We start from the raw sequence: 19,183 nt of genomic DNA, 5'->3' as shown, positions 1-19,183 counted from the left end.
ACTACATAAGAACATGCTCATAATGCTCAAAACATCTATGATCAAACAAACTAACTTACCTGTGGACTTGGCAAGTTAAATGTCTACAGTCCATTGTAAACAGACTATTCTGCCAGGTTGCCAGGCAAAACAGGCAGTTAATCCCTTTGATTATTTTCAACTGGATGTGCATGCTCACAAGGCCAAAGATTAGTCCTTAAAAGTTCATACTCATATTGGGTGCTTGTGCTTCCAGGAGAGGGAAATATAAGAAAGATTTTCAATATTCCATTGTTTACTGGTGTCAGGCACGCTATACCCCCCTCCCACCAGGCATCCAGACGTCTGTAGGGTTACCCTGAATCCTCCTGCACATGCATGCCAAAAACACAGGGAAAATCCCTAAACTGGCCGAAATCTATGCCACCCAGCCACCCTCTTTCCAATGTGGCTGCCAATGTCAGAATCAGACATTAAGTACTGCCATGCAAATATCTCTGATGTTTGGTAGTCTGGAAGCAGGATTTCTGCCATGGGTGCTATGGGATTTGCACTTCTGCATTTTAATATAGGTGGAAGGGGACAGGAGCAAGAGTTTGACAAGAGGAGGCAGAAGCTTTCTCCTGACAAACTCGAAGTTGGCCCATGTGGTCATTATTGCAATTTCTCATACCATCCCCTTTCCCAAATTACTTAATATGAGCATTCTTGAAGAGAAATGCGTATGGACCAAATCCAGGATACAATGACGAGATTAGATTTTATAACTCCCTCCTTCCACCACCATTCCTTTGAGGTGAGAAAAACAATTATTTTTATAAGACATTCATAGGGAAAAGCGGGAAGCAGACAAGCAGGAGACAAATATTTCTAAAATGTACATGGGCTAATTCATAACCTAGTGGATGGCCCACCAATCATGGTGCTGGAGGCCAGTGCCTCTGCCACCCCGGCAGAAGACTGCCCACCACATTCAGAGATTCCCATCTCTTGGTGGGGACTTCTGTGCTGTGAAGGAATCTGCCACTGAGGGGGCTTCCTTGACATCATTAAAGGTTTGTCAAGTGGAGGCTTTAATTAAAGACCCCGCCCAGTAATTTTTTTGTAGTGAGAAAATAAACTCCCTAAGCAGAACTTGATGTCTCATCACAAATAACCTGACATACACAGAGTATTATCCCTCTTTTTCTGGGCCTTTCTACATTTCTCTATCTCTGTCTGCCAAGAAGGTGCAGGAAAATTGAGTAACAGTAGGAAGGAATGATTGCCACTGTGGCCTGGCAGCCCTTTGGTGAATGGGATCCTAGGTTAGAGGTTTACACTGGTGTAATATTAGCACTTCTCCCGACTCCAAATTGAGTGGAAAAAGAACTAGTTTGACAGAGCAGGAGGACTGCCAATTTTCTTGCACTTTGCCAAACTCTAAAGTAGGTCCATGGATTGTTGGTGCTTGATTCTAAGTAATAGTGAAAATGGATAAAATAGTATCATCCCTTGTTATTCTATGCTCATCTATATGATTACAGAACAATCCTAACAAACACATCCGTTAACGTGTGATTTGTTATGATTTGCAATAGGGTTTGTGTTGACAGAATTTTTCAGGGATTATTCCATTCTTCAGTTAATTATATGACAAGTTCCATACATTTTTTAATTAGCTCTGCTACAGGTTTGTAGCATACCTTCTACTGTGGCATGCCTCGTTCCAAACAGGTTTCCCTACTCTCTGTAGTAAATGTTATCCTGTGCAGTCCTCCTTGATCGAGAACCTGACCTTTTGCAGAGATTTATCTGCCTATTGATCCTATTCTTGATTGACAGTTGAAGACTGAGCATGTACTTACATAATCACATTTGACACTTGTCAACTTACTCTCAATTGATGCTCGCAAAGTTAGTCTTAGCAGTAGAGCATCCATTGTAGAGATTTGCCTGTAACCTGATCTCACAGGTCTGGCTCCACTAAAGAGAGTGCCATCGAGTTAGGTACCCATACAACTTATAATCAGGGCTGTGAGAGGGTTCAGCTTGTGAAATAGTGTTATTTAGGTGCCCTAATTATTCTTATCACTAATGAAGACTAGCTCCCAACATCTTTAGAAGTTACATCTTCGTAGTCACAGAAACTCCATCATTTTTATTTCGCAGTTGGATGAAGTGACTACCTTCTCATGTCCAAACATCTGCTTGACCTGCATAAAGTGCTACCTCTCACTCTTCGAGGTGGATGCTATCCTGGCTCTGTGTCTGCTGGTGACCTGACACTAATCTCGTGGGACTCGCTGTCCCAGAGTGCAACTTGGTCATATCCTTTACAAGTGTGCTTAGGAGGAGGCGCTGACATCCCACATAAAGCAATGCCTCTCCCCGCAGAGCGGGATGTGCACCGGCCACAAGCGGGCAAAGCCCCGGCCAAGGGCGGACCCATCCTGCACCTGTCAGGTCAAGAAAGAGGCAGCGCAGGGCCACCCTCCTTAATTCTGCCTTGTGGATCCAGCTATGGGTAAGAAAAAGTCAACTAGCGCACAGGACATGGACACAGGGCCACTTGGAAATCCACATAAGGATGCCTCCATTATTTCCTATCACACCTTGGCAGTGGGGGTGTTGACGGAGGAAATTCAAAACGCTGAAAATAGACTGGGGCATGGGATGGTCAGTGGTGCACAATCACCCAGTCCTCTTGACCATTTTGTGTGTGCTAGTTCTGAGGATGACCCTGTTATACCACCCAGCGAGGCTCAGGAGGCCAGAGTCTCGACCAACAATCAGGGGGCTATAATGACGATAGTTGACGATTATCCCACTGGCGCCCTGTCAGCATATGTACAGCCCGCAGAAAGACAAAAAAGGGGATGAAAACTTGTAAACTGTAGGGTACCTAGGCAACGAATCCCATGCCGCCTACCATCGATAAGGTTTTACCTATTAATTTGACTACGAGCACCTCTTTAATTGAACCCAAAACCCTCAAACTGCAGCTAAAATCTCTTCTGGATTCTGCACTTAAGGTTTTGATGAAGGAAATTGTAAAAACTCCATTGCAAAGAGGGAGGGAAGAATCAACCTCTGAGCTAATAAGAATGCAAAGCAGTTGTGGGATAACTGTATAGGTGACAGCCAGCAAGTCTCCTCACATCTAATAATGGCCAGAAGAATGGGATGGAAATATATATTAGGGCAAAAGAATTTAAGGGAGACTGTATCGTCCTAAACTTTAGGCATTAGCATTTTGCAAGTAGTCTCATATCATTAAACAAGGGATCTGATGTACGCCTTGGGCGTTAGAGTCCTCCCACTGGGTTTTTACTACCCACCTGGCAGGCCTCTGTTACCAGGCAGGCCGTCCTGATTAAAGGAAGGATTGGGCAGGAGGGGACGGGTTCCTCCTAGTGAGATTCATGTGACCATTAGGTTTCTACCCCTCAGTGGCCTGGATTGTACTGACTGACTGCGGGGATGACCAAGGATAAGGAGAGGGGTGGGAGTGTGAAGGAATTCCCCATGAGTGAACTTGAATACATTCCTAAAGATATACTCAAAATAAATATTCGGAATATTGCGGGCATTATAAACATAAAGATGATGAGGGGTGTTGTTACTTTATTATGGGTCACCACATTATTGGTTTACAGGAAACCTGGGATGTGTATAATTCATTCTATCTTGATGGGTTTTCATCCCACTTTGGTGCATCCTTACCATCGACCCATAGCAGAGCAAGAGCGGGCCTACCCACCTTAGTTTCTGTGGATGTCCCATGTTTGTCTCGATTATTGGTGTCAGCTCGGGCAACTTACTAGCGGTCCAGTTAGATTTCAAGTACTTTCCATGACAGGTGGTTGTCAATTTTTATAATTCTTTTGTGAGCGCTAATGCCAATGAACAGTTGCATAGTCTTAAGAGATTTCTTGATTTATATGAAGAAAGTCAGAACTCTCCTTATTCAGTACTGGTGTTATGGGATATTAATATGATCTTCCAGATACCACCCATTTTGAGCATTCACTAAAGGGTGAGGTATTAGATAGTGTAGATGAGGAGGTCCTGTCTGACATTCATAGCGTTTGTGGACAGGTTCTCAAGGACCTTAGAAGGCCCGGTGTGAAAATGGCTTCTGTGGGGGCCTGATGGTTTGACCGCACTTGCTCTAAGGCACATCAGGATTTGATGAGGGCTTTGAGTCATTCCCCCAGGGAAAGGAGCATGGCAAATTTGAGGAGGAAACCCTATAACCTTTTTTTTTAAGGAGCATACCAATGACGTGATGGATTGTATTATTGCACCAGGTATCTAGTTCGAGCACTTACAAGGAATTTACGACAGGGCTGTAGAGGTAACCCAGTTCGTAGGGCAGTGGGTTGGGAGTGGTAATTATTCTCTGAGATCAGAAGAAGAGGAGGTTTATGTCGCCATTACAACTATGCCCAAGAAAAAAGTGCCAGGCACTAATGGGGTCCCCATGGGTTTATTTAAATATGAACCACAACTCTGGGCAAAAACTATTACCCGTGTAGGTAACAAGGTGTGTGGAAAAGGTATCCCAAAGACTTGGTCCATGGCCATATTTGTTCCTGTGTTTAAAAAAGGCTCTAGATCAGAACTTGAAAAATAGGTGTTGGAACTTATGAAACCTATGGTCTTACATCATGTTTGAAACTTGCTCATTCCTGGAGCCCTATCTTGCTATTGTTACCTCAACCCATCATTGCTATTTATTGACTAGATTTAGATTAGATTTGTTACATCGGTCCTTGGCGGTTCTGCTAGGCAGGCGCACAGTGGAAGATGGAGGTCCTTGCTCTTATGATAACCTTTCTCCACAAGACACCTTGCATTTGATTTATTTTTTGTGAACATTACAGAGCCTCACAGCAACGCCATTTAGCTTTTTTTTCTATTTATAGAGCATTGCTTTGAACAAGTTAGACCTGCTTTGGTCTAGTTACAAATGTTGTCAACCCCTCTAATCTGTTTTAGTGTAGCTAACTTTGTAACTGGAGCTCTCAGGATTAGAAAGAAACTACATACTGAATATAACGACTTTAGGTTCTGAGTATTTTGACATTCATTTCCTATAGACATTTTAATGTATTTTTGCTTGTTTTTCTTGTTTCTTGTTTCTTGATATTGTATATGTCATGTAGTTGCTTTTATGATTTTTATTGCCCGATTTTCTGACGCTCTGACTGACTTTGACCAATGACTCCCGTTTCAATCCACCTTAAGTGTCACTCTCCATGCAGCGAAGTGTGGGTGTGTACTTTAGGATGTAGTCTAGGCCAAGCAATAAGAGCAGATGACACTTAAACCCCCAATTCTATTTGATCCAACTGAGAGTCATATAATTAACATCAGAATTACAAAATCAAAATGGCTGCACCAGTCGATAAACTGACATTTATTTCTGCCGAATAACCTAGGCTTGCATTACTAAAAGGTAACCTGTCACTTATATGGAGTTGAGACACAAGCAAATGTGCTCAATGTATTGGAAAAGGGTGCAGTGTGAAAAAGGAGCAGACTCTTTCCGTATTCTAGAGGGGACTTAGAGACCCTTTCTGTGATATCAAAATTACAAAAATGACCCTGCACCATTTTTGTGCTTCTTGCATCTCTACTATTTTATGCAATAGCCACAAGTTTCATGATTTGTTAAGAAGGCTTGTCCATGTATAGTGATATCTTCCACGCAAATGTCCCATAGCTAGGTTTAACCCACTAGTCGCCTTATGTGAGAAGAGGACCCCTCTTCTTCAGAGGAGTGATGGCAGCAGTTAAACCCTGTTTCAGATCCCTCTAAAATTAACACAATCTCCTTTATTATTTTTAATCTTTTTGTGAATGAAATATGTATTCTCTGTAAATGTGTGAATTAGTTTCAAGAACTATAATTGTTTACTCACAGGGTGGTCAGCGTCCAGTTCGGAGCCATACATCAGAACACGATTAGCACATTTATCCAAATCTGAGATCTTCTTAGGAAACCAAGGGACATTCTCCATATCTAAAAAATGTACACATATCAATGTTTTAATATAGGAATGGCTACTGAAAGCCAGCAACAGAGGTACAATTCATCACAACCATGCTTTGTAGTGTGCCTCGGTTTTAGACCAGGACTGATTTTTGCTTTGATTTTTTAGATATGTATGAAATCCACAGATAAAGGTACTCACAGTAGACTACTGTTGTAATCTGCTAGTCTGTATGGCATGCACCTAGCCTGTCTCTGCAGTGACCAACCTCTCAAGCAGTCAGTAAGAACTCAGGGACTTTGGGGCTGGCTCGTCAGGGCTAGTATTGGTCCTGGCTTGCCCTGCAGTCACCTGACTGGCACTGCCCTTGCTAACCCACACTCAAGAGTCAAGGAAACAACACCAAGAGCAAAAAATAGTAGGTCTCGAGGAGACCTGTTTAATTTTTACAGTTTCACTTATTACCCTTTCCCCAGTTCACTGAGCTGTAACCAGAGTGCTGTTGATGAGCCACTGGTGGACAGAGGGTCAACCCTGTGATGCAATTAGAGGTCAAACAGTTCATGATGTCACTTTTATCACCTCTGGTATTCAAGTGAATAGATGTCAGCAATGGAAAACGCTTCATAAATGAGTGCAGCAGCAGCCGAGAAGATATACTCTCCAGTTATTGATCATTGGTAAATGGGCACGTAACAGGACTCTCACATGCCTTCTGGACTTGAATTTAATGACCCCTGCATACCTACCGGTATGAGATAGTTTGCAATGTGTTGAGAGGAGGGGGTAAGCCTGCATCAGTATAGTATTTATTTTTACAGTGGCAGAGCTAAACTGCGAAGAAGCATTGGTATATAGTAGAGTACATGTGGACTGTCTTTACGGTCCATACATGGACTTGTATTACCGTTCCTACAAATGGCCGGCTAGTTTTATAGGCCTTTTCCACAACTTGATGATAACACTGAGGCATCAAAGACTGTGAACAAAGACAAATAAAGTGTAGAAATATTTCTAGAAAATCAAATGCTGAGCTGAAGTAATTTGTAAATGTTTTAACCGAGAAAGATAAAAATGTAAAGTCTGACTATTACTGCTGTGGGGTACTTCTGAATGTATTTTCGCGGCGCAGGTAACGACATGAGGTTTATTAAAAGAATCACAGCAATCATTGGCAGAGATCGCCATATGCATCAAAAGACTGCCCCTCAATGGAAAAACTGTATCTTAAATATATTGTTATTATTAACCTCCGTGTGATCTACAGACAATTAGCTGCATTTTGCGACAGTATTTGATGAGGCAAGCAGATAAACTGCACTGCTCATTAGCTACAGGAACAGCAATTCATTAGTTAAAATCAGATAAACTTCATTAGCAGCATGGCAATTATACATTTCGTCATATTTGGTGCTAAGCTGCAAGTTAATTTTGCATTATTTATGTCACCATACTTGCTAAATGCAAGAAAGTCTATCTATGCTGTTGTTCTCGGTCACAGGCTCGTTTTTCTCAAAAGTGCTGTTCTGCGGCTAAAACACAAGAGCAGCTGCTTGCCCAGTTCCCTAATGTTGCCATCAAAGCCTGGTTTAACCCCGCTCTCGTGCTTTACTGATCTACCCAGCTGCCACTGGTGTGCAAGCAAATGTCCCTTCTGGCCTCATGTCTCCACTTGCTTCCCCCTTCCCAGCATGGCATTCACAACCCATCTGTACTTCTCGGAAGTCAACTATGTACATTTCATGTCTATTCTCTACCCTAAAAGATCTGTGTAGTCCACAGCCTCATCATAGAAAGCCCCTTCTTCTGAAGGCGGTGAATTGCGTGTTGTTGACAATACCCATATGTTTTTAGGGTAGCAGGCATTAACTCAAAAGATTGTGAACACCCACGTAACATCTACGTAACATCTACGGTCACATATAAATAACTATATATATATATATATATGATGATTGAAATCTTCATTCAATTGGAAAATAATAATCATAGAAGAGAATACCGCACAATACAAACCAAACACATTAAAACACATATAAATTGTCCAGCAAGTAAGAAACTAAAAGTATCAATAACCCTATATATTTAAAAATTCATACCCTTGTACCAGGCCAGCACACCCTTAAAAAATGAAAGAACTACCAATGCCACTGCTTATGAATTTAACAATTGTAAGAACAGGAAGGCTGGCCGCTGACCTTCAAGTTTGGCAACAGAAACCTTCATCATAAAAAGTCACAATAACTACAGAAAAGAACAAAGTGCTACACGATCTGTGGTGAACAGCCATCATAGGGGTAAGCCAGGATCAAATTTAGGTCATGTTGACCCAGTGGAAAACGTAAGTGAGCACGGATTGAGCCCAGCCGAAACATAGTTAAAAGAGATCTGTCCCAAGGGCACCCAACATAACTAACATAGGGCTCTGGGCCAGCCTACATTTTCAAAAGCCAGAGAGGACGGATATCTGGTTTTGCAAGTGCATAATTTTCCCTTACGTCCCTTGCATGGGTCAGAAAAGATTCCTTAATTATCTTTCTGTGCATCCTACTGATATACTGTGGCTTGTTAAACAAATCAGACAGCCTAAAGACTGGGTGACAGAATGGATGTACCTTAGCCAAGGGATTTTATGCCCATACACACACCTCAGTCAATCTTATATAGTGTCCTTATTCAGTGCCATGGAATCCCCACTCCACACCGATATCCATAATAGCAGTGGGGCTAATTTCACCTGGTCCTCTACAAAATACAAGCCCAGTTCTTCATGCAAAAAGAACATTGAGCTGGAAGGGCCCAAACCCAGCAGTCTTCTACAAAAACAGTTCCCCTCAATTTGTATGGCTCTACTATTCTTACCCCCCAAATGGCAGCTCTGTACATCAACACAGGAAGACACTTAATTTTATATACCTGCAATAGTGGACAAACAGGTTTGCTTCCGACTGTGAGAACAAAGTTAACAAACCTGGCTAAAACGGGTACATCGTTTTGAAAGACAGGATCGCCAATTGCCACATTGGTCAAATGCAACTCCTAAATAGAAGAAAGATGCCACCCTTCGAATGGCCTACCCTTAATGGTTATGAGTCTAATATTTTTCAGAGTGTTTCCCACACCCCATGTATTGAGTTTTTGAGATGTTCATGTCTAACCCCAACTCACCCATGACATTTAAAAATGAATCAACCAGCACTTTAAAGCCATTGGCAGTGCAAGACAGTAAAACTGCATTGTCTGCATACAACAGGGAAGGGACAAAAGTGGACTTAACTTTAGGTAGATCTTTACTGTTTACAATCAAATGGTGATTAAGTCCATTAATATTTAAAAGGAAAAGAATAGGGGTCAATGCACAGCCCTGCCTGACCCCGCCGGAGCTTGAATGATTCAGTACATTCCCCCAGACTCCATACCTGACGGAGGCATTAACCCCTGTGTGTAGAGCTCTAAACAATTCAACTTTGGGGCGCAAGTTATAGTTACTTGAGTTAACCATAGCTATAAATGCTGAATTTATATGGTTTTGTGCAAGTTGAGTACTTGAGTTAATCATAACTAAAGTGTTTTTTTTGTTTTGCCAATAACTTTGACACCATTTGACAAATGTTCACGAAAGTTTCAAAACTAATACAACAGTCAGTTAAGATGCTGTGTTGGAAAGTTTGGGGTGATTTGTTGAGCGGGGGCTGAGAAAAAGGGAGGTCCCCAAAACACTTTTTATCCATTCTGTGTCTATGGGGATTTTGCATTCTTTAGAAACGGCTACAGCCCGAACCGCTGAAAGGAATTACACCAAATTTAGCAGGAAGCTAGATCTTATTCCATGGATCATGCTTTTCATGATTAGGTGTAAATATGTTCAGTAGGTTTAGAGTTATTTAAGTTTAAAAGATATGTCCTTCTGACAATTCACTATGCGCACCCTGCTACAAAATCACCTTCATTCTCAATCACAAAAATTATCATTGTGCAACATTCCCATTTCAGTTCCCCCTCTAGCCCCTCCTGGGTATTTCACATTAAACTTTTATAGTAAAATATTGTAAACATTTTAATGGGTTAAGAAACTTTAAAAGTTTCCCTATATTGTACCCTAGGGTGATCTCCGCTGCATGGCGGACACCTCCAACTACATGTGAAAAGTTGCAAGTGGTAACTTTATCCTTGTAAATCCTGTAGGAGACTCAACCAATGTGTGGAAACATGTAGGTCTGCAACTAGGAGTAACTTTACACTAAGAAAATGTGAATAGCAAAAACAATAGGTGCAGGAGTAGATTTAGATATGAGTAAATCTACCCACATAACTTTACCTTTGTAAATAGCACCCAAAGTGTTAATTTTAACAGTGTTTCAATTAGATCGCCTTTTGGTATAGTTGAGAATGATTTGGAGCATTAGAAACAATATACCTTATTGTTCATACAATCAGTTAATGATACAAGCACTTAAGAATGAAACGACAAGCCACGTAGGCGACCAGTAGTCATATTCATTTAGGGCTGGAGACATACATGTTCATTAAATGTATATTATTGAACAATATCATCCCGCAGATGAGTGCAGTGAGTGATCACACTGCAAAAGTACAAACTATGTTGCCTAATAGTGTATAAGGACAAAAGCTTCAGACTTTGTGAATTGTGCCAACAATATCTAATATAATGTATATGATTATTACGAAGTTTTTCACATACTGTGCATTTCACTAAGGTAGCTTACACTTTTAAGTAATTTACGCTTGTGAGTAAGCTTACTGTTTTGTGGATAGTCAGAAATAACGAGTGTAAATTTACACCAAAAGTATAACTTATATGTCTCAACCAAATTGAAGAGCCTGGACGCTTTACCCTATTGAATAATTTACACTTTGAGTAAATATACCACTTTTTGGTAGTTCACAAAATCTGAGTGTAAATTACACTTTGGGAGTAATATTTTTGGATTAGATTTTGTGGAAAGCCAAAAAGTAGTAAACTTACTCAGAAATGTAAAGCACTCCAAGTGTATAGGCCCAATCCCCCCCACCCACACACACAATATGGTGGAGACATGTGAGGTACAGATTAGAGTAAATTTACACTCAGATTTGGTGAATAGCCATAAAGTAGTAAACTTACTCAAAAGTGTAAAATACCTTTGTGAATCAGGCCCTAAGTCTTGAGAGCTGAAATTGACAGTGGTGTTTGCATACCTTCATTATTGTGAGGTCATCATCAGGTCAGATGAGTTGAAACCTGAGCACAATACTCTGTTGTGCAACTTTATATCAAAACTGGTCTTAATCTAAAATGGTGACGGCAAACATCCCAAGTACCCCAAACGTAGAGCATATGGGGCCACAAGGATGATTTCTAAGAAGCATATTATGTATCTGCAAAACTACTTTCAAAGGAAGCGTTTTGATATAAAAAGGATTGTATTTTCATTGTACTCCTGTAGTCTGGTTGAAATACAGATCTCGACCTCCCTTCTGTTCTCCTTGAGGGGAGACAAGTATCTCTGTAATAAGGAAATTGGTCCTTCATTGGGAAGACAGGATCTTGCTACCCCCCAGATCGTTAGTTGGCATTTCTGTATCAGGAAAATCTGATTAAACCAAAAGGGCTTCAGAGAAAACCCTACAATATTGATCCTGGCCAGATAGAAATTTACACAAAAACTTGAACCCTGTCCTTCGCTTGGTCTCCCTACAATGAACTGTAATAAATGTTACTTTCCTGAGAAGATGTGTGTGGATTTTCTTGGAAACACGTTTTGGAAATATGCTGTAGTTCATAACCTGACCATGGGTGATGTTGAAGATAGTACAGCAAGCAGTTATCAAGCATTCTCCCGGATGATAGTGTTATAGGAATTCAAATGCAGCACATCTACGAACTAGTTCTGTTTGGTATTACGAGCCAGGCCTGAACTGCATAAACCAAGGCTTTTCACCAAATGATTTTCACCAAGTTAAGGTTGGCTTAAATTTATCGAGCAAATAACGTGCATGCTCAGTCTGTGCACCATGAAATGGAGAATAATGTGCTATTGTGCATTAAACCACATTGTAGGTTTTGTAAAGTAGAGTGGGGAGAAATTGTGAGCCCGATACATTCTGGAGCACGCACAACTGGTATTTACCACGTGCCTAATAAAGACGTAGGAGGCAACCCAAATTGATGGAGCATTCATAACTGTGGTCTTAGTCTCTCATCAACCTCAAACATCTACCCTGGCAGGCAGATTCCCACAAGTGATAATACTATAACAGTTCACAGTAAGTGCATTAATATCACTAGATGAAAGTAGATGCATACATTGACTCCAGCCTTTAATCCTTAAGAAGAACCTTTATACATGCCCATTTCATACAGCTAGCCTAATATTGCTGAGCATATGTAACGAAGTACGGATTCACTAGCCCTTCAGTCGGATAATGGTCTCTTTCTCTACAGCACTTACCATCCTCCTGCATGCTGAAGTGTTCTGATGAATTCATCGGTACCACATTGACGTGGGACGTAAGCAGCTGCAAGATTTCGTTCAGTTGCTCTCCGTTGCTCTCACAGTCCACAAAGATCTCAAACTCAGAGTTTCGTCTCTTAGATTTTCGTGACTCAACGTGGATCAGATTCTCATGCTTCTCCTGTTAAAAAAAAGATTTATGTTTAAGTCTAAACAGCGTTCTGGCCCATGGATGGACCAGAAGAAGAAATGAGTTCGTGTTTACAATGCATACAGTGAGTAGAAGAAAGCTTTCTGCAGAGCAGGTATCGCACACTCTTGACAGCAAGCCCTGTTTCCAGAACCTGTTAGAACTCCGTCCTTGTTTGCAAAATGTTTTATACTAATCGGTTTCCTAATATTTCCATCACCTTAATTTTTGACTCCCAGATCATGTATTCATAATATACCATTGAAACTACAGTTTATATAAAGCTTAAAGACTATTGAATTCCTGTCGTAGTATGTTTTAACCCTTCAAACAATTGACTATTGATTTTTTCCCGTGTAGGTTGGAAATTAGTAGGCTATTGCATTTAGTTTAAAAAATGGCAGATAGATTTTAAGTGGTTCAACATACTCAAAGCAGCCTATGCACCTCAACAACAGAACAAACCACGTGATAGTGAAGCTGCACTACAGTCCCAGGTTATCAATGAACTAAACAAAACGAATCATTTAGGTGCACGCACAGCCTTTTATGCATATTCTGGAAACACCGGAGAGCAGTATATTAAAGATGGGCTAAAAAAATGAAAACAGTTATGGTTCAGCAAAGATGGGGAAATGGTGTCAAACCAGAGACTTCTAGGTTTTAACATAAGGTATGTATGTTACACCAAAGCTACTAAAAACTAGACTCCATCCACCACAGACTAGGAATCAAACTCTCACACCATTTTCTTACTCAAGAATTCTCAAGCACCAAGCATAATACTATGGGGCTATGCACACTAGTATGTTTAAATGTATGTCTACACAATTTTAAGATCAAATGTAACATTGCAATCTTAAATTTAGGATATTACATTGATCTGCAGATCAACTCTGAAACACCAACAGAGAAAACTGCTACATTTCATGAGACGATCATGAGCTCTGTCACTACGGCAAAAGTTAGCACTAAGAATATCACCCTGATGGGTCTCCATAATAAGATACAAAAGCAAAGAACAACAACCTTCATTGCCACAATGACCTTTTTTAATCTGTATGCCAGAGTCAGTGATATGAGATTACAGAATATAGCTCAATATGCTCAATACTAGTACAACATGCACACTACTAGCATACAGTTGTTCACACTGAGCACACAGTCGTTTAACAGAGGGCACACAGTTGTGTAACACAGGGACCCTGATCACAACATAAGCTTGGAACCAAAATGAGATTGCAAAATGAGATTGCAAGATGAGTGTAAATTTGAACCCACACAGGAATTTTTCCTTGCTATTTACAGAAGGTAAAGGCCGGCGCAAATAAAAGCAGTAAAGTGTGTGCAGTAAAGTGTGTACAGTTCTGGTTGGTGCACCCTGAATCAGGTTAGTTATTGTGCAATTAGCAAGTAATTATCCATTCCAAGGTGTTAAAATCAGAACTGGATGCAAATTACAACAACACTAATTAAAACACCATGAGGTATTGGTAATTACCAGGTGTAAAATGTCCACCCACAATTACCCATTGTTAGATAAGTCAGAAAAGATTCCTTATTTACATAACATTTTATTATATAAAAACCAATAACATTGCTCATAATAATCACCTGCACATCTTTACACTTCTTAACAATTTCTTACAGTATCAGCTATTTGAGGCCTGATTACATGGACAGTAATGTTGTCAAGCAGTGCAAATGTTTGTGCAAAATTGCACCAGTGCAATATATGTAATCCATAAATATCTGTGGAAAACTCCCCTAGTGCGATCTGTGTAACCTTCCCTTAGATGTTTACAGGAAAAATAACACGGACCCCTGCACAAGAAAGCAGAGCAAAATAGCACACTATTATAATGTATAACGTGGAGCCAGATAGCACTTAGGCGTAAATCAACACCCGCTGAGCAATTTATGCAATCTGGCTTTTGGTTTGCGAGGCTGCAGAACCAGTAATCAATTTCTCCCTGCAGGTCGGGAATGACAGTGAATTATCTTATGTTCAGAGGGTGGGCTACCTTAAGCATTGATACTGGATTAAATTCATGTCTTATATAGATGTCGCTCAAGTAAGTATGAGTTACATTTTCTTCCAACTAATTTAGCAAAAGAATGGTTTGAGTATTAAATGGATACGACGTTGTATTGGCAGGCAAGTATTTTTAGATGCATGGCTTTTTTGATCTTTAAAGGTAGTCTTGGAAAAAAGCCTTTTCTTTTTTTAAAGCACGGGAGGATCAAGTATTACAGATTACTGCATCAGCAGCAAGGATGCCCCAAGTAAACCTTCATGTATGAAATACATCAATCACTGCAGCAAATTATATTTGAATTTGATTTCTAGAGCGCGCAAATACCCGGGGGTGTCTTGGCGCAACATCTGGAGCTTGCTAAGTGCAGATTGGCAAATGCCCATATAGAGGGCATCACAGTAATCAACCCACGATAAAACATGAGCAATGACTACTGATTTTGGAGATGGAATGGAATGAAAGGACACACCTTCCTAAAGGACCTACGCAATAAGAAGCACGATGATGTCAGTTTATTGATTTCCTCTCTGAAAGATAGATCAGCATCAAAAATTACCACTAGATTTTTTGCTTTGAGGACAGGCTATATGAAAAATAAATGTTAACAGTATAGGCGCTTAGCTATTGGAGGTCGCTCCAGTGATGATAGATATAAAAAACAATATCATTTTGGAAGTCTGTGCTCAATGCAAAGGGAGCTTGTGGTCTTCAGAGAGTGGCCTCAGAAACCTACAACACTGCATCTTTGTGACATGTATTACCCTCATGGTTCGAGCTTTGAGAATGCACTCCTTAGTAACACATAAATAGTCCATTAGTTAGGTTAACAATACAGTTTTGAATTGACAATTATGTCTTCAAAATTGTCAGATTGATGTTGGATGTTCCTTATTGGTAAAAAGACTTGAGTACTTGTTTACACCTAGGTGTAGGCTTTGCCTAATACCAACCAACACTCCTGAAGGGTCACCTGGCAGAAACCACACCTGGCAGAGATGCCAGGGTTGGGGAAATCCTAAAATTCCCACTGCGTTGCTGTCAGTGCAAATCGGAATGGAGGGATTTGGGGGGACAAGTGGAGGGGGAACCTCATGATTTCCTAGGTCCTGGATGTAAGAAGAATCCTGAGGATCCCCTCATCAGGATAGCACAAGCCTATGGTAGCTGCAAGGAAATTCTCACCATTCACCAATAAAGTGCACTTCCAGAAGACATTTAAGACTTGGCATCTTTAGTTTGCTTCTCTATATCTAGGTCGTCTTTTTGTGCTTTTTAATATTTCGGTAAGTGATTTTGTAGCACCTGATGTGGGGGACAGAAAATATTGGCATATTGCTAAATACACAAAAAATAAGATCTATTTGAAATTATGTGTTGCTCTCTTGCACTCTATATCAGCAGTAAATATTCTTTTGATCCAATTTCAATTAAGCATCGGCCAGACACCATTCAATCACACACATGAAGAACATATTGCTACTGCAAATAATTTTTCTGCATTCATCCTAAAAAAAATGTTCTGAAAGATGACTACCAGGATTATTTATTATCCGGCAATCTCAACACAGAGGTGAGATACATGCTGTATCCATGTCTCAGTACAAAGCAGTATTTCTCTACATACGTTAGAGGGGGCACATTAGGTTAGAGAACCCAGTTCATTTCACACTAGTCTCGGATCAGTAGTCCACGAAGTACTCTAGACACCCCAATGACATTCAACAAGTGCAGGCCTTTCCTACAGCTAAATGTTCTCAGGAGGATAAGGCTTTCTTGAAAAATAAAACGATGTAAGTAGGTGATCCAAAGTGCTGCGGCCTAGTTTAACCAAACCTATTTCTGGAGCAAGCAGGTTACATCCTAGCTCTTCTAAGTCTAAAATCACATATTGACTGCTGCTCAAGATTCTTTATTAAAATGTATGGTAAATTAAATCAAGGGAAAATTAAAAACACTTGCATTACAAGAGGTATCATCACCTAATGAGTCCTACAGGCATGTTTCAAATTGTAATCAGTTTTCCTCGCTACTGTACGCCTTTTCTGGATACATTCTTTTGTAATACAACATCTTTTTAGCACACATGATTTTTCATTGATCACCCCAAAGTGTCCATGATCAACTTCAAGATCCGCCCACCCTTGCATAACACAGCCAACAAACATTTTTAATGTCTCTTCGCAAAACTCTCTGGTGTCAACCCCTTGTGCAGTCTTTCTTGGAAAGCAGGCTTTATCAGTAGGGAGATCAGTTATGTGGGATTCTGTGTGTGCTTCATTACCTTTAAGATTTTACAAATACCACTCAAACCCTTTTATGACTTTTTAGATTTTTTTCTTTTCAGTACATTCAAGTGTTATCAATATAAGGTTTGTGTAACACACATAATTTTATTTGCCATTTTTACAACAACAAAAATAAAAATAAAAATTCCTTGGCTTTAAAATTACAAGAAAAAGGGCGGATGTAAGGCAATTGTGGGCAGTCTTAAAATTTAAAAGGGTTTATACAATACCTGAAATAGTTTAAGAGCCTTCACCAGTCCACCAACTTCATTCTTTAAAGAAAAAATGATGGAAGCTCTCCCCCTTTGCGTGGAATGGTCTCTGTTATCCTTATTTTCTTCAGCATTTATATATTTCAGCCTGTTTAGCTGTAAACACATGCAGAGTTTGGGTTTGATTGTGAAACGTAAATCGCAAAAGAGACAGGTGAGGACAAACAACCAATCAATTACTTGACGAATGTGTTTAAAGTGTTTTCTTAAAATATAAATGCAATGTACTTTTATACAGCTCTGTCAAGAGGTTAACGAGCAACAGATTACAGTGGCACCTCTAACCACAGAGAAAGGCAAGGTTTGCTTATAACCTCCAATCACCTTCATGGGTGTATAAGGAAGGTAACTAGTTATCATTCAGCTTGCTCCGAATCTCTAATGTATAAAGTGCACTGTGAATGTGTTTGTGTAGTTTGTTACAATTGACTTATTTTGTTAAATAAAATTCTGTCAGAACAATATGATAAGAGAATAAAAAATATAAAATAGACAATATCGATAAGATCATAACAAAATTAAATATGCCCTCAGCAGAGCATTACTGACAAGAATAACATTCTAGAACTACTAAAAGTACATATTTAGAATTTATATAAGTACATGTTTGATTCCCTGTTTGATTCCATAAGGTTAGGGTCTTTTTTATTTTTGTATGTTCAAGTGATATAGTGTTTTCTTTTAAAGTTTAATCACGCTAATCTTGACTCCATAAATTCAGTGCGTACAGGAGACACATTTCATAGATTTGTTGATATTCATATTTGTTTAGAGATGGTCTAAGTCATTGTTTGTCTTTTTCACACTTCTTTGTTCTTTCCTTTTTCCCTAACAGATTTGAATATGCTTCCTCCATCTTTACAACTGCAATGTGGGTTCTATTTGCCTTAGGATTGGATTATATACATTTCAACTATATTGACTTGTAACTGCTTTCTTACTCTCAAAATAAATACCTTCATTAGCTTGTACTTTACTGAAAATTCTATTGAACGTCCACTGAATGATTTGTGCAAGGCAATATAGTTTTAAAAGTCAAACACTTAGCTGAGAACCTGCCAATATCATATTAGGCATTTACACAAACTTCAGGGGTGCTGATATAGTTCACCTACAGGTTTAATGTTTCTATATTTGATTGTTTTCTTACACTTGTATTGATCCCATGAAAAGTTAATACCATCAAGGCACTGTGCATTGCATTGTAAGACAGCCCATCCAATTATCTTACTCTTGCACGAAGAATATGTTAGTGATTTTTACAAGTAAGACCTTTGTGTGTAATTTTAGAGCATTGTGTTAAAGCCCCAACATATGAATGTGCAAATGAAGTAATCAAGTATTCAGCCTATAACAACCCAGGCAAGATTCCTTTATGGGCAATGTGCTATAAAATGATTTTATAGATCACTTGGTTAACTTTCCATTAACATACTAACTTCATACCATTGGAGCTGAAAGCAGTACTAAATGTTCTTGTAGTTCCTATAAGAGCTTGGTAGGGCATCTAAACTCCACCTTTACAATGCCAGGCCACAAGGTGGTATTTGTAAGGTAACCATTAACCCAGACATATTTGTGAATTTGTTAGGATGTGGTTGGCAACCAAAGATACCTGGTAGTGTATGGTCAGTGCCAGGACAGTAGTGGCTTACTGATGTAAAGCATTTGCGTATCAGTATTTCATATTACAGAGTATAAATTGAGGCTGCTGTGCCAGGTCTAAATAAGTGTATTTATCACAGATCTACACTAAAATAACAATATTAATCTTTTTTCAGCCTTCTTCACGGGGAAAGTGAGTTCCATGGACCTACCCAGATCTCCTCTTGCAGTCGCGTGCAGGGGGATCTCTGTCCCCCCTATGAAATGATTACGATTGCTAGCTAAGGAAAAAAACTGAAGAGGAATTGAGGAAAATTAATAGGCGATGAAGTAAGTGTAACTAATGAGGTGGGAAAAAAGAAAATCCCAGACTATTA

General features: G+C 39.7%; 1 protein-coding gene across 2 annotated transcripts in view; it reads right to left on the bottom strand.

Moving 5' to 3' along the window:
• Positions 1–19,183, bottom strand: part of TPH1 (tryptophan hydroxylase 1) — a 159,947-nt gene that overhangs the window by 74,760 nt on the left and 66,004 nt on the right. The window contains exons 2-4 of one of the 2 annotated variants that reach the window (XM_069223755.1): positions 17,160–17,297; positions 12,413–12,596; positions 5,889–5,989 (exon numbers count right to left, since the gene is read on the bottom strand). In XM_069223755.1, the coding sequence (XP_069079856.1) occupies positions 5,889–5,989; positions 12,413–12,596; positions 17,160–17,297 (423 nt within the window). The remainder of the gene's footprint in view (positions 1–5,888; positions 5,990–12,412; positions 12,597–17,159; positions 17,298–19,183) is intronic. The other variant, XM_069223757.1, reaches the window with a different exon arrangement.

This window comes from Pleurodeles waltl, chromosome 3_1 (assembly GCF_031143425.1).
Source record: "Pleurodeles waltl isolate 20211129_DDA chromosome 3_1, aPleWal1.hap1.20221129, whole genome shotgun sequence".
In the NCBI taxonomy this organism is placed as follows: Eukaryota; Metazoa; Chordata; class Amphibia; order Caudata; family Salamandridae; genus Pleurodeles; species Pleurodeles waltl.
This window is presented reverse-complemented; position numbering and strand designations above follow the sequence as displayed.